A 15567-nucleotide genomic window follows, 5' to 3' on the forward strand; every position below is an offset into this window, starting at 1 on the left:
CCGACACTGTCGGAGACTTGAACCACGCGGTGACAGTGTTGGGTGGTGGTGGTGGTGACAGTGTTGGGTGGTGGTGGTGACAGTGTTGGATGGTGGTGGTGACAGTGTTGGGTGGTGGTGGTGGTGGTGGTGACAGTGTTGGGTGGTGGTGGTGGTGGTGGTGACAGTGTTGGGTGGTGGTGGTGGTGGTGGTGACAGTGTTGGGTGGTGGTGGTGGTGGTGGTGACAGTGTTGGGTGGTGGTGGTGGTGGTGGTGACAGTGTTGGGTGGTGGTGGTGGTGGTGGTGACAGTGTTGGGTGGTGGTGGTGGTGGTGGTGACAGTGTTGGGTGGTGGTGGTGGTGGTGGTGACAGTGTTGGGTGGTGGTGGTGGTGGTGGTGACAGTGTTGGGTGGTGGTGGTGGTGGTGGTGACAGTGTTGGGTGGTGGTGGTGGTGGTGGTGACAGTGTTGGGTGGTGGTGGTGGTGGTGGTGACAGTGTTGGGTGGTGGTGGTGGTGGTGGTGACAGTGTTGGGTGGTGGTGGTGGTGGTGGTGACAGTGTTGGGTGGTGGTGGTGGTGGTGGTGACAGTGTTGGGTGGTGGTGGTGGTGACAGTGTTGGGTGGTGGTGGTGGTGGTGGTGACAGTGTTGGGTGGTGGTGGTGGTGGTGGTGACAGTGTTGGGTGGTGGTGGTGGTGGTGGTGACAGTGTTGGGTGGTGGTGGTGGTGGTGGTGACAGTGTTGGGTGGTGGTGGTGGTGGTGGTGGTGGTGACAGTGTTGGGTGGTGGTGGTGACAGTGTTGGGTGGTGGTGGTGGTGACAGTGATGGGTGGTGGTGGTGGTGGTGACAGTGTTGGGTGGTGGTGGTGACAGTGTTGGGTGGTGGTGACAGTGTTGGGTGGTGGTGGTGACAGTGTTGGGTGGTGGTGGTGGTGGTGACAGTGTTGGGTGGTGGTGGTGGTGGTGACAGTGTTGGGTGGTGGTGGTGGTGGTGACAGTGTTGGGTGGTGGTGGTGACAGTGTAGGGTGGTGGTGGTGGTGGTGACAGTGTTGGGTGGTGGTGGTGACAGTGTTGGGTGGTGGTTTTGGGGTGACAGTGTTGGGTGGTGGTGGTGAGGGTGACAGTGTTGGGTGGTGGTGGTGAGGGTGACAGTGTTGGGTGGTGGTGGTGAGGGTGACAGTGTTGGGTGGTGGCGAGGGTGACAGTGTTGGGTGGTGGTGGCGAGGGTGACAGTGTTGGGTGGTGGTGGCGAGGGTGACAGTGTTGGGTGGTGGTGGCGAGGGTGACAGTGTTGGGTGGTGGTGGCGAGGGTGACAGTGTTGGGTGGTGGTGGCGAGGGTGACAGTGTTGGGTGGTGGTGGCAAGGGTGACAGTGTTGGGTGGTGGTGGCGAAGGTGACAGTGTTGGGTGGTGGTGGCGAGGGTGACAGTGTTGGGTGGTGGTGGCGAGGGTGACAGTGTTGGGTGGTGGTGGTGAGGGTGACAGTGTTGGGTGGTGGTGGCGAGGGTGACAGTGTTGGGTGGTGGTGGCAAGGGTGACAGTGTTGGGTGGTGGTGGCGAGGGTGACAGTGTTGGGTGGTGGTGGCGAGGGTGACAGTGTTGGGTGGTGGTGGTGGTGGTGACAGTGTTGGGTGGTGGTGGTGACAGTGTTGGATGGTGGTGGTGACAGTGTTGGATGGTGGTGGTGACAGTGTTGGATGGTGGTGGTGGTGGTGACAGTGTTGGGTGGTGGTGGTGGTGGGGGTGACAGTGTTGGGTGGTGGTGGGGGTGACAGTGTTGGGTGGTGGTGGGGGTGACAGTGTTGGGTGGTGGTGGTGGTGACAGTGTTGGGTGGTGGTGGTGGTGACAGTGTTGGGTGGTGGTGGTGGTGACAGTGTTGGGTGGTGGTGGTGGTGACAGTGTTGGGTGGTGGTGGTGGTGACAGTGTTGGGTGGTGGTGGTGGTGGGGGTGACAGTGTTGGTGGTTTAACTGTTTAACTCAACAGTAAAATGGTTACCTGGTTGTCAAACGATTCTTCGCGGGTCGTATTCCATTTAACATAGGCTTAAGGACCTGCCCGAAGCGCTGCGCGTACTAGTGGCTGTACAAGAATGTAACAACTCTGCTGCTCCAAGTAACTGAACCAAACTGCTCCATAGCCACCTCAGGATAAAAGCAGTGAAAGAACAGGTGATGAAACTTAAAACGGGTGAGGACAGGTACACAGGACAAAGAGGTATGTGAACGCAAGAGATTCCAGGAAGTCTTCACAATAGAACGAGGTGACGTTCCTGTGCTAGGAGAGGGGGCAGTAAACCAGGCGGCCTTGGAACAGTTCTAAATTCCTAGAGATGAGGTTAAGAGGCACCTGTTGTAGCTGGACGTGAGAAAGGCTGCTCGGACTCTCATCATGGGTATTGAAAGAGTGTGCAGAAGGACTTTGTTTGCCACTCTCCATAGTGTATAGTAGGTCACTGGAGACGGGAGACCTACCAGAAATATGGAAGATGGCTAATGCGGTCCCAATATACAAAAAGGGCGACAGGCAAGAGACACTGAACTACAGGCCAGTGTCCTTGACTTGTATACCATGCAAGGTGATGGAGGGGAATTATCAGGAGAAAGCGCCAAGCCCTTATGACTATATAGCACTGGGAAGGGGTCAGGATAAGGATTTGGGATGGGACGGGGGGGGGGAGGGGAAGGGGAAGGAATGGTGCCCAACCACTTGCACGGTCGGGGATCGAACACATAACGTAACGATCGAACGTAACACATCTGGAGTGAAGGCACCCCGTGACACCACCAACATGGGTTCAGGGAGGGTAAATCTTGCCTCACAGGTTTAATAGAATTCTAGGAGCAATTGACAAAGATTAAGCAAGAAAGAAGGTTGGGCAGACTGCATTTTCTTGGACTGTCGAAAATCCTTTAACACAGTACCCCATAAGAGGATGGTGCACAAGTTGTAGAAACAGGCAGGTGTAATTCGCAAGATACTCCAGTGGATAAGGGCGTACGTAAGTAATAGGAAGCAGAGAATTACTCTTGGGGGGGGGGGGGCAGAGACCTCAGATTGGTATGAAGTCTTTGTGGTCCGAGAAGTCTCTGATAGGTCCGAGTACAGAACCCTGTGAGGTCCCACAGGGTTCTGTACTTGGACCTATCCTGTTTCTGACATACGTAAATGAACTTCTAGAGGGTATAGAGTCATTCCTCTCTGTTTGATGAGTATGACAAGATTATGAGAAGATTAAGACAGGAGGACAGTATGAGGCTTCAAGAAGACCTGAAACTAATGGAATGGTCCAACAAACTTGTCCACTTAGCCCCGGGTCCAGACACATGGAGTTCAATATTTATAAAGAACTGCAAAGTGCCAGTACCCCCAGCACTCAGTATAGTGTGGAGGAAGAGCTTTGACACGGGGGGAGATACCAGATGCGCTTAAAGCAGCAGACATTGCCCCTCTACACAAGGGAGGGAGCAAAGCATTGGCAAAGAATTATAGACCAGTTGCACTAACGTCCAACATAAAAGAAAGTATTTGAGAGAGTGATCAGGAGTCAGGTCACCAGTTTCAAGGCGACTAATGACTGCCACAACTAAGGCTAACATGGATTTAGAACAGGAAGATCATGCCTTTTATAGCTACTTTACCACTATGGCAAAAATCACCGAGACATTGGAAGAATAACAAAATGCAGATGTATACACAGACTTCGTAAACGCATTCGATAAATGTGACCATGGAGTGATAACACACAAAGTGAGGTCAATGGGAATTACTGGTAAAGTAGGACGCTGGATACAAAATTTTTTGTCAAACTGAACACATTAGCAGTCAATCATATAAAATCGAGTCCAAGTGCAGAGTAAAGCACTGTACCTCAAGGTACAGTCCTTGTACCACTCCTTATTCTCATATCAGATTTAGACAAAAATATAAGTCACAGCTTCGCACAGGTCACTCGATATATCTACAGTGTTCTTCGAACCCCGGCGAGTCCACTATGTTCAAGTATACATCGCCCACGATCAATGGTAGTCACCGGCGAGTTCACCTTACTCAACATGGGTCAGTCTAAGCAGTATCGTCACTATGTGCAAATATCCCACATCTGCCGTTGTGTGTTCTAGAGAGCAGAGGTCTTCAGAAACACACTGGCAGGGAGTCTTCAGAAACACACTGGCAGGGGTCTTCAGAAACACACTGGCAGAGGTCTTCAGAAACACACTGGCAGGGGTCTTCAGAAACACACTGGCAGGGAGTCTTCAGAAATACACTGGCAGAGGTCTTCAGAAACACACTGGCAGGGGTCTTCAGAAACACACTGGCAGGGGTCTTCAGAAACACACTGGCAGGGAGTCTTCAGAAACACACTGGCAGGGAGTCTTCAGAAACACACTGGCAGGGGTCTTCAGAAACACACTGGCAGAGGTCTTCAGAAACACACTGGCAGGGGTCTTCAGAAACACACTGGCAGGGAGTCTTCAGAAATACACTGGCAGAGGTCTTCAGAAACACACTGGCAGGGGTCTTCAGAAACACACTGGCAGGGGTCTTCAGAAACACACTGGCAGGGAGTCTTCAGAAACACACTGGCAGGGAGTCTTCAGAAACACACTGGCAGGGGTCTTCAGAAACACACTGGCAGGGGTCTTCAGAAACACACTGGCAGGGGTCTTCAGAAACACACTGGCAGGGGTCTTCAGAAACACACTGGCAGGGGGTCTTCAGAAACACACTGGCAGGGAGTCTTCAGAAACACACTGGCAGGGAGTCTTCAGAAACACACTGGCAGGGAGTCTTCAGAAACACACTGGCAGGGAGTCTTCAGAAACACACTGGCAGGGGGTCTTCAGAAACACACTGGCAGGGGGTCTTCAGAGACACACTGGCAGGGGGTCTTCAGAGACACACTGGCAGGGGGTCTTCAGAGACACACTGGCAGGGGGTCTTCAGAGACACACTGGCAGGGGTCTTCAGAGACACACTGGCAGAGGTCTTCAGAAACACACTGGCAGGGGTCTTCAGAAACACACTGGCAGGGGTCTTCAGAAACACACTGGCAGGGGTCTTCAGAAACACACTGGCAGGGGGTCTTCAGAAACACACTGGCAGGGGGTCTTCAGAAACACACTGGCAGGGGTCTTCAGAAACACACTGGCAGGGGTCTTCAGAAACACACTGGCAGGGGTCTTCAGAAACACACTGGCAGGGGGTCTTCAGAAACACACTGGCAGGGGGTCTTCAGAAACACACTGGCAGGGGGGTCTTCAGAAACACACTGGCAGGGGGGTCTTCAGAAACACACTGGCAGGGGGGTCTTCAGAAACACACTGGCAGGGGGGTCTTCAGAAACACACTGGCAGGGGGGTCTTCAGAAACACACTGGCAGGGGGGTCTTCAGAAACACACTGGCAGGGGGGTCTTCAGAAACACACTGGCAGGGGGGTCTTCAGAAACACACTGGCAGGGGGGTCTTCAGAAACACACTGGCAGGGGGGTCTTCAGAAACACACTGGCAGGGGGGTCTTCAGAAACACACTGGCAGGGGGGTCTTCAGAAACACACTGGCAGGGGGGTCTTCAGAGACACACTGGCAGGGGGGTCTTCAGAGACACACTGGCAGGGGGGTCTTCAGAGACACACTGGCAGGGGGGTCTTCAGAGACACACTGGCAGGGGGGTCTTCAGAGACACACTGGCAGGGGGGTCTTCAGAGACACACTGGCAGGGGGGTCTTCAGAGACACACTGGCAGGGGGGTCTTCAGAGACACACTGGCAGGGGGGTCTTCAGAGACACACTGGCAGGGGGGTCTTCAGAGACACACTGGCAGGGGGGTCTTCAGAGACACACTGGCAGGGGGGTCTTCAGAGACACACTGGCAGGGGGGTCTTCAGAGAACACACTGGCAGGGGGGTCTTCAGAAACACACTGGCAGGGGGGTCTTCAGAAACACACTGGCAGGGGGGTCTTCAGAAACACACTGGCAGGGGGGTCTTCAGAAACACACTGGCAGGGGGGTCTTCAGAAACACACTGGCAGGGGGGTCTTCAGAAACACACTGGCAGGGGGGTCTTCAGAAACACACTGGCAGGGGGGTCTTCAGAAACACACTGGCAGGGGGGTCTTCAGAAACACACTGGCAGGGGGGTCTTCAGAAACACACTGGCAGGGGGGTCTTCAGAAACACACTGGCAGGGGGGTCTTCAGAAACACACTGGCAGGGGGGTCTTCAGAAACACACTGGCAGGGGGGTCTTCAGAAACACACTGGCAGGGGGGTCTTCAGAAACACACTGGCAGGGGGGTCTTCAGAAACACACTGGCAGGGGGGTCTTCAGAAACACACTGGCAGGGGGGTCTTCAGAAACACACTGGCAGGGGGGTCTTCAGAAACACACTGGCAGGGGGGTCTTCAGAAACACACTGGCAGGGGGGTCTTCAGAAACACACTGGCAGGGGGGTCTTCAGAAACACACTGGCAGGGGGGTCTTCAGAAACACACTGGCAGGGGGGTCTTCAGAAACACACTGGCAGGGGGGTCTTCAGAAACACACTGGCAGGGGGGTCTTCAGAAACACACTGGCAGGGGGGTCTTCAGAAACACACTGGCAGGGGGGTCTTCAGAAACACACTGGCAGGGGGGTCTTCAGAAACACACTGGCAGGGGGGTCTTCAGAAACACACTGGCAGGGGGGTCTTCAGAAACACACTGGCAGGGGGGTCTTCAGAAACACACTGGCAGGGGGGTCTTCAGAAACACACTGGCAGGGGGTCTTCAGAAACACACTGGCAGGGGGGTCTTCAGAAACACACTGGCAGGGGGGTCTTCAGAAACACACTGGCAGGGGGGTCTTCAGAAACACACTGGCAGGGGGGTCTTCAGAAACACACTGGCAGGGGGGTCTTCAGAAACACACTGGCAGGGGGTCTTCAGAAACACACTGGCAGGGGGGTCTTCAGAAACACACTGGCAGGGGGGTCTTCAGAAACACACTGGCAGGGGGGTCTTCAGAAACACACTGGCAGGGGGGTCTTCAGAAACACACTGGCAGGGGGGTCTTCAGAAACACACTGGCAGGGGGGTCTTCAGAAACACACTGGCAGGGGGGTCTTCAGAAACACACTGGCAGGGGGGTCTTCAGAAACACACTGGCAGGGGGGTCTTCAGAAACACACTGGCAGGGGGGTCTTCAGAAACACACTGGCAGGGGGGTCTTCAGAAACACACTGGCAGGGGGGTCTTCAGAAACACACTGGCAGGGGGGTCTTCAGAAACACACTGGCAGGGGGGTCTTCAGAAACACACTGGCAGGGGGTCTTCAGAAACACACTGGCAGGGGGGTCTTCAGAAACACACTGGCAGGGGGGTCTTCAGAAACACACTGGCAGGGGGGTCTTCAGAAACACACTGGCAGGGGGGTCTTCAGAAACACACTGGCAGGGGGGTCTTCAGAAACACACTGGCAGGGGGGTCTTCAGAAACACACTGGCAGGGGGGTCTTCAGAAACACACTGGCAGGGGGGTCTTCAGAAACACACTGGCAGGGGGTCTTCAGAAACACACTGGCAGGGGTCTTCAGAAACACACTGGCAGGGGGTCTTCAGAAACACACTGGCAGGGGGTCTTCAGAAACACACTGGCAGGGGTCTTCAGAAACACACTGGCAGGGGTCTTCAGAAACACACTGGCAGGGGGTCTTCAGAAACACACTGGGCAGGGGGTCTTCAGAAACACACTGGCAGGGGGTCTTCAGAAACAACACTGGCAGGGGGTCTTCAGAAACACACTGGCAGGGGTCTTCAGAAACACACTGGCAGGGGTCTTCAGAAACACACTGGCAGGGGTCTTCAGAAACACACTGGCAGGGGTCTTCAGAAACACACTGGCAGGGGTCTTCAGAAACACACTGGCAGGGGTCTTCAGAAACCACACTGGCAGGGGTCTTCAGAAACACACTGGCAGGGGGGTCTTCAGAAACACACTGGCAGGGGTCTTCAGAAACACACTGGCAGGGGTCTTCAGAAACACACTGGCAGGGGTCTTCAGAAACACACTGGCAGGGGTCTTCAGAAACACACTGGCAGGGGTCTTCAGAAACACACTGGCAGGGGTCTTCAGAAACACACTGGCAGGGGTCTTCAGAAACACACTGGCAGGGGTCTTCAGAAACACACTGGCAGGGGTCTTCAGAAACACACTGGCAGGGGTCTTCAGAAACACACTGGCAGGGGTCTCCAGCAACACACTGGCAGGGGTCTCCAGCAACACACTGGCAGGGGTCTCCAGCAACACACTGGCAGGGGTCTCCAGCAACACACTGGCAGGGGTCTCCAGCAACACACTGGCAGGGGTCTCCAGCAACACACTGGCAGGGGTCTCCAGCAACACACTGGCAGGGGTCTCCAGCAACACACTGGCAGAGGTCTCCAGCAACACACTGGCAGGGGTCTCCAGCAACACACTGGCAGAGGTCTCCAGCAACACACTGGCAGGGGTCTCCAGCAACACACTGGCAGAGGTCTCCAGCAACACACTGGCAGGGGTCTCCAGCAACACACTGGCAGAGGTCTCCAGCAACACACTGGCAGGGGTCTCCAGCAACACACTGGCAGAGGTCTCCAGCAACACACTGGCAGGGGTCTCCAGCAACACACTGGCAGGGGGTCTTCAGAAACACACTGTCTACTACCGACACTTGTCTTCACAAGAACAAGTTAGGAGCTCTGGACTGCCCGAGGTGAACTGATTTCCAAAGCACAATAGACCCCTCCACGTCACCTGTGTGGTCATAATAGACATTCGCCAGGAAGAAAGTATATAAGGAGAACATTGGATGGCAGACTTTCACTGGTAAACTGTAAGTATCATCGGATGTACAACCTAGATGGCGTTGATATCGGTCCTTCACTCACCAGAGGTCTTCATAATCGACCTCACCTCCTAAGTGAGGTATTCTCAGGAACCTTTCACAGATGGCGATGAACTTGCCACACCTCCGTCAACAGATGGCGTTGTTTTCCTCTCATGTTATGCCTTGGAGTCAGAGTGCAGGTCCATAGAAGGTGTCGATATCGCCACTCCTCACTCCACCGACGGTGTTGATATCGTCACACCTCCCCACCAAAAATAATTTGGTTTAGTTTCTAAAAAGAAATTAAAACAAATCAGCAATTTTAGACGCGAGACAAGGCATCTGTCACCACGTTGTCTATCCCTTTAATGTGCTGATATACATGTAGTATTGCTGGAGATGTTGACCCCATCTGGTTAGTCTGAGATTTTCTGCCGGAATTGTGCAAGGAATTTTAAGTGGATTATGGTCAGACATGACCAAAAGTGGGTGACCATTGCTTGTTAGATAGACATCGAAATGTTGAACTACGCTCACTAGGGCCAATGTTTCTTTCTCTATCACAGAATAATTCCGTTGGCAATCACTGAACTTCTTAGAATAACATGCTACAGGTGTTCTAACCCTTTAGTATCCTTCTGTGATAACACTGACCCTAAGCCTCGTAGCCTGGTGGATAGCGCGCAGGACTCGTAATTCTGTGACGCAAGTTCGATTCCCGCACGAGGCAGAAACAAATGGGCAAATTTTCTTTCACCCTGAATGCCCCTGTTACCTAGCAGTAAAATAGGTACCTGGGTGTTAGTCAGCTGTCACGGGCTGCTTCCTGGGGGTGGAGGCCTGGTCAAGGACCAGGCCGCGGGGACACTAAAGCCCCGAAATCATCTCAAGATAACCTCAAGATAAGAAGCCGTAGTCAGAAGCATCTACAGTTAAAATAAATCTGTAATCAAAATTCGGGGACATGAGAATGGAAGATGAAATCAGTATGGCTTTTAAACTCTCAAAAAGCCAACTGACAGTTCTTGTCCCACACGAACTTTATCCCCTTCTTCAGGAGATCTGTGAAAGGGACGGCGATCGTCGAGAAGTTGGGAACGAAGTTACGGAAGAACCCGGCCACACCCGGGACACCCAGGACCTCCTTAAGTGTGGGAGGGGTCGGGCACTGAACGAGGGCTTCAACGTTGCTGTTCTTCGAGGCGGTCCATCCTCCTCCCACCACACGTCCTAAAAAGATAACAGAAGTCGTGACAAATTCAGACTTATTCATATTGACTACCAACCGAACTTGTTGAATAGTCAAAAAGAATTCTTCTAAATGTCGTAAGTGGTCTTCCCAATTTGAATCGTAGCTAGATGGTCTACATCATTGATGTAGACCATTGTATTCCCCATGTCGCATAGTACCATACTCATTAATCTCTGAAATGTGGAAGCTTTTTTTTTCATTCCAAATGACATTACTTTAACATTCAAAAAGACCATCTGGAGTCACAGAAGCAGAGATGGGTTTGGCACGCTCTGTTAGAGGCACCTGCCAATAGCCCTTGAAGAGGGTTCAAGGACTATTGAACCCTTCAATCGATAGTATCAATACGCTCTTCTGTTCTCGGCCGGGGATAAGTATCGGCTACAGTGACTTTGTTGACCCGCCTGTAATCAATGCATAATCTGTGCTCATTACCAGGCTTAGGCACAAGCATGTTGAATTATGTCTATGAGGGGTTGTTGGTGCTCCTCAGCCACGTGAGTCAGTTTGGTAGTTAGATTTTTCAGAGTCTCTGAATTGGTCACTACGTCACTACCTGCTTATCAACATCTTCCGTCACTTCTTGGTCCTGTTCCCTTGCCGCAACCATCGTCAGTGGGCGAATATCCCGTCCTTGGTACTGCTTTATCATGTTGACGTGTACCAACATCTGGCTCTTCTTCCTATCTGGAGTGATAAGAATATAATTGGTATTGTTAACCTTCTTTGGCACTGGGTACGGACCAATAAATTTGGCACTCAAGCTTCCTGTCACTGTGGGAGAACATACCAGAACAAGGTCTCCTACCTGAAAACCTCTGTGTTGCTTTGCGGTCGTATCTCCGTTTGGCAGTTACCTGGGAATTTAACAGGTTTCCTATGGCTAGTTCCCAAGTAGCAAACAGCCTGCCTTTGTTTGTAGACAACCGGTCCAATGCCGACCCGACTCGGTTCGGAAGAGTCCAGAGAGTTCGATGGAGTGCTGTCAGGAACCTGTGGGGTAGTGTAAGGTCAAACAAGTCAATTAATCTCAACTGTGATTGTGGCTGAGATCTGATTAGAACTAGTACTACCGGTCTCACCACATCATCTACCGGATCCGTCACAACAATGGGATGGTTACTGTTCAAACCCAAAGCTAAGTCATTAGCCAGTATGACCTCTATCCCTTCTATACGAAGATGATCCAGTACTGCCAACGTACACTTGCCACTGCAATACGGCGATTCCAACTGTACTTCTACTAAGGGGGCAAGGTACAGGTCGTTACCTGTGTGCTCTTGCACTTAGCCGACATGTGCCCTTTCTTCCTGCATGTCCAACACACTGTCTCTTCTTGGTCTGGTTCGTCGTGGACTACCTGGGGGTGTCTACACGGCACCACGTCGGACGGTCTTCTCTTCCGGCTTGAACATCAAAAATGGTTTCGAGTAGTTCTTCGGAAGATACCTGGTAGAGGGCCTATGTGTTAGAATATATTCTTCAGCCATGGTGGCTGCAGCACCCAAGGTCTCTACTCGCTGCTCCTCTAAGTATGTCTTCAGATCACCGGACAAACGTTCTTTGAAATCTTCTAATAAGACGAGTTGTTCCAGTTGTTCTTTGGTCACCACCTTCCGAGACGCGCACCCTTCGTCAAACAGCCGCTCCCTAATACACGCGAACTCCGTAAAGGTGTGCTCTGATGGCTTCTTAAGGTTGTGAAACTTCTGCCTGTATGCCTCAGGGCACCAACTGGTGAGCCTTCAGCACCACCTTCTTGACAGCGTCGTAATCACTAGGGTCTCCTGCTGACAGTGTGGGAGTACGCGATTTGGGCTTTTCCAGTCAGCACTGATTGGATCATAATTGTCCAATTGTCTCTTGGCCAGTCTAATGATGCAGCTGCCTTCTTGAAAGCAGCAAAGAACTTGGACACCTCCTTCGCATTGAATTTTGGCACCATTTTAATGTTCTGCCCTGGGTCGAAACATTGGTGTCCCTTCTACAACTTTATCTTAGCACTTCCTATTTGTGTTGACTTTCTTCTCTTTCTTTCTCCCTTTCTTTCTTCTCTCCTTTTTTCTATTTCTAAACGTTTCAATTCGATCTCGCATTTTCTTTCTATTTCCCTCTCTTCTCTTCCTCTTCCTTCCTTTCTTTCACACTGCTTTTCTTCTCTTTCTCGTCTCTCTCTCTTCTTTCTTCTCTTTCTTTCTCTTCCATCTCTCTCTCTATAGTTCTAGCTTTTTTCACGCTATTTCCCGATGTCTTCCCAATTCTCGCATTTTTACTCTTAATAAGTTCACATTAAGTTCCTCTTGGTCATGTCTCCATCACGTCCCGGGTCCTCCTCCTCAGTGGCCAACCCGTCCTCTTAAAAATTACGTCACTTTAGGCTCGTATGCGCACTATGGCCAAATTTGGACGTAATTTGAAATGAAATCGACTCACAAAAGTGACGTTCTGTTCCGTTTTCTTTTCGAGTCGTCCGGCCCTCCTCGGAGAGCTTAGAAGAGGAACTTTCCATTAACGTTTTGAAACTTTATGAAAATTTCCTGCCCACCTAACCTATCAGAGGACCCTTAACTTACTCTTGTTGAAAAAAAAAATCCCAAATTTATTTTCAATTTTTTTTCATTTTCAAATTACGTCCATATTCGGCCATACGGGCAAACGGCCAAAAGCGACGTTCTTTTTAAGAGGACAGGTTGCAGTGGCAGCCATAACTCTCTCCTTTACTACGGACTTCACTTGCCCGCTTATCGTTAGGCTTTAAATGCCTATACACCTTTGAGAGGATCTCGACACGCGAATCTCGATCGCTCACCTTAATCTCAAGGTAAACACTAACTCAGGTTTTCCCAGATGTTTCAATTTGGAAAGACAAATTTCCTATTTTAGAAACTCGTGCACATCGTGCAGAGTATGAACGGTGTGTTTCTCAGCCATTGTTCACATCGTGGCACTGCGCTTAACACTCACACACAAAAAGGTGAAATGAAATCTATACAAGAGAACTGCACTAATCATTTGACGAATTGTGACTAACTGACCTGACAAAAGTTGGATCCCGCTGGGGATGCCAAGTATGTTACGGCCTGACTGAGCCAGTAACTGGGTTCTTTCTGCTAATGGGGTCTTAGAACCTCTTTTATGATCCCTCCTCAAGTCGACAGTAAGTTATCAAGAATTGGCGGTAACAAGTAATTGTGCAAGGAATAAAGTTGGGTAAACAAGACACCGTCATCAATATGTTCTGTCGTATAACTACACATATGTGCACAGTGTCTCTTTTGAACAGGACACTCAGTATATCTGCAGTGTTCTTCGAATCCCGGTGAGTCCACTATCTTCAAGTACACGTCGTCCACGCTCAGTGGTAATCACCGGCGAGTTCATCTTCCTCAACATGGGCCAGTCCACCACACACCAGTATAGTCACCATGTCCCAATACCTCACATCTGCTCTCCAGAAACACCCTGGTAGAGGTCTTCAGCAACACGCTGACATGGGTCACAGATAATACGTCCAGGGGTCTCCACTAACACCCTGGCGGATGTCTGACTACACACTACCAGAACTTCTCCGCTGACGATCAGTACTGTAGTCTTGTAACTCATCTACGTTTGATAAATGGTTTCCAGACTTTAACCCTAACACATGCAAGGTTAAGAAGAGAGACGCTGGAACATTAAGACCTCATATACAGCACAGGAGGGAAGGCAACTTCCACCTTGTGAAGAAGAGAAGGACTTGTGAGTGGACATACCTGGAGACCTAACACCAGAGGCACACATCAGCAGGATAACGAGGGCAACATAGCCATACTGACCAAGGTCTGGTTATCCTTCAGCATCTTGGATAAAGATACCTTTTGAACTCTCTCTACATCCTTTGTGAGACTAGTATGGAGTATGCTGTCCCAGCATGGAACTAAACAAACACAAAACACTAATCCAAAAGGTAAAAAAATATACAAAAAGGCTTCTTCCTGAGCTATGAAGAAAGACTGAGGTAGCTGGACTTCACTGGAGGAAATAGGGTGGACATGATAACGACATATAAAATACTATGGGGGGGATTGACATCGTTGATATAGAAACAATATTCAAATTAACTAACAGTAGAACGAGAGGTCATAACTGGACACTGGAAAGACAAGTTGGTGTCAGAGATGTCTGTCGTGTAGGAGAGGAACGGACCATGTGAACAAGTTGATGAAACATATTCAACACACGTTGATCACTTCTCTCTCTCTCTCTCACTCTTCCATTCGCCATAGTCCGTGTACCCTTGTTCCGGTGTAGAGTAGGTGATGCATACGTTGTGGTGCACCCTGGACATGTTAAGCTGGAGCAGCCATCCCGGAGTGAGGTGAGGGGGACGGGGGGATGCGAACCCGTGGCGTGAGCGTGGAGGGAGGTGGTGGTGCAGGGAGGCAATACGGGGTAAGGTCGCTGGTGTGGCAGCTCACCTGCTGCTGCTGCTCCACATGTGCCGGGGCCCCGCGCCGAGCGTAACACATGTGCCACTCACCCTCCAGGTGTGCCAGCCCCCTCTCCTGCCTTCCTCGTCCCCCACAGCCGCCAGCGACGGCTTCCTGTCCCGCCCCGGAGAGGCTGACGGGTGGTGTGGAGGGAGTGTGAGGGTTACAATGGGTGTTGAGGGTGGTGGTGCAGGGGCGGGCGCCGTGTGGGCTGTGCAGTTACGTACTCCCTCGCTGGATGTCCTTGGGAGGGTTCGGTCCCCGGCCAGGGCGGAGGCGAGTCCTGCACTCGTCTGGTGGTCGGTCTGTCATCACCATCGTCGCCGCCCGCGTCCCCTCTACCCCCCCCCCCTCCTCCAGGTCACGCCCGCACGCCCTCAAAAATCGATTTTGGAATCGCGTCAATTTTTTCGCTCAAGAAAAATCAACAAGTCCGTTTTGACGACCCCCGTTATAGCGGTCTTGGCGAGCCATCATTGTAAGTGCGTGTTGGGAAGTGCCTGGCCCCCTCCCCTGTGCCTTGTGTAGTGCCACTTTATACTTGGAAAAGTTCCCTAGCTCTCAAGTCACTTGTGTTTCCCATCCAGCAAAAGATCCACTTGAGGAAGTGCCACTTAGTGAGGTCTGACTGTTTGTTTACACATCTTAAGTGTAGTGGGTGTCGGGGAGCAGTGAGGGAGGGTGAGGGAGTGTCTTCTCTACACCAGGGATGTGTGCCTAGGGCCTCGCCCCAACCACCACCACAACCACCACAACCACCACGTGTGCAGCCACCACAAGGAGCAACCATGACCAGAGCCACAGTCATCCTCGTGCTGGTGAGTACCGCGAGTACCGTGAGTACCTCTCACAGTAAACTGTGCAGTGCAGGAACCATTCTCCTACACGACATGCCCTTCCTTCCTCACAGGTTCGAATCCCCTTCATCAGGATAGCTGTAACACCCTTTATCACCACCAGCTTGCTGTAACGACCCAATTTTCCAGTCTCCGTGGTGTAGTGGTAAGACACTCGCCTGG

General features: G+C 51.7%; 1 protein-coding gene across 1 annotated transcript in view; it reads left to right on the forward strand.

Annotated features, from left to right (window-relative positions):
* The first annotated feature begins 14452 nt into the window (after window positions 1–14452).
* LOC123770083 (uncharacterized) overlaps window positions 14453–15567 on the forward strand; it is a 407596-nt gene continuing 406481 nt past the window's right edge. Inside the window, exon 1 of the mRNA XM_069301495.1 lies at window positions 14453–15366. Within this exon, the coding sequence (XP_069157596.1) occupies window positions 15337–15366 (30 nt within the window). The 5' untranslated portion in view covers window positions 14453–15336. The remainder of the gene's footprint in view (window positions 15367–15567) is intronic.

Source organism: Procambarus clarkii, chromosome 45 (assembly GCF_040958095.1).
Source record: "Procambarus clarkii isolate CNS0578487 chromosome 45, FALCON_Pclarkii_2.0, whole genome shotgun sequence".
Classification (NCBI taxonomy): domain Eukaryota; kingdom Metazoa; phylum Arthropoda; class Malacostraca; order Decapoda; family Cambaridae; genus Procambarus; species Procambarus clarkii.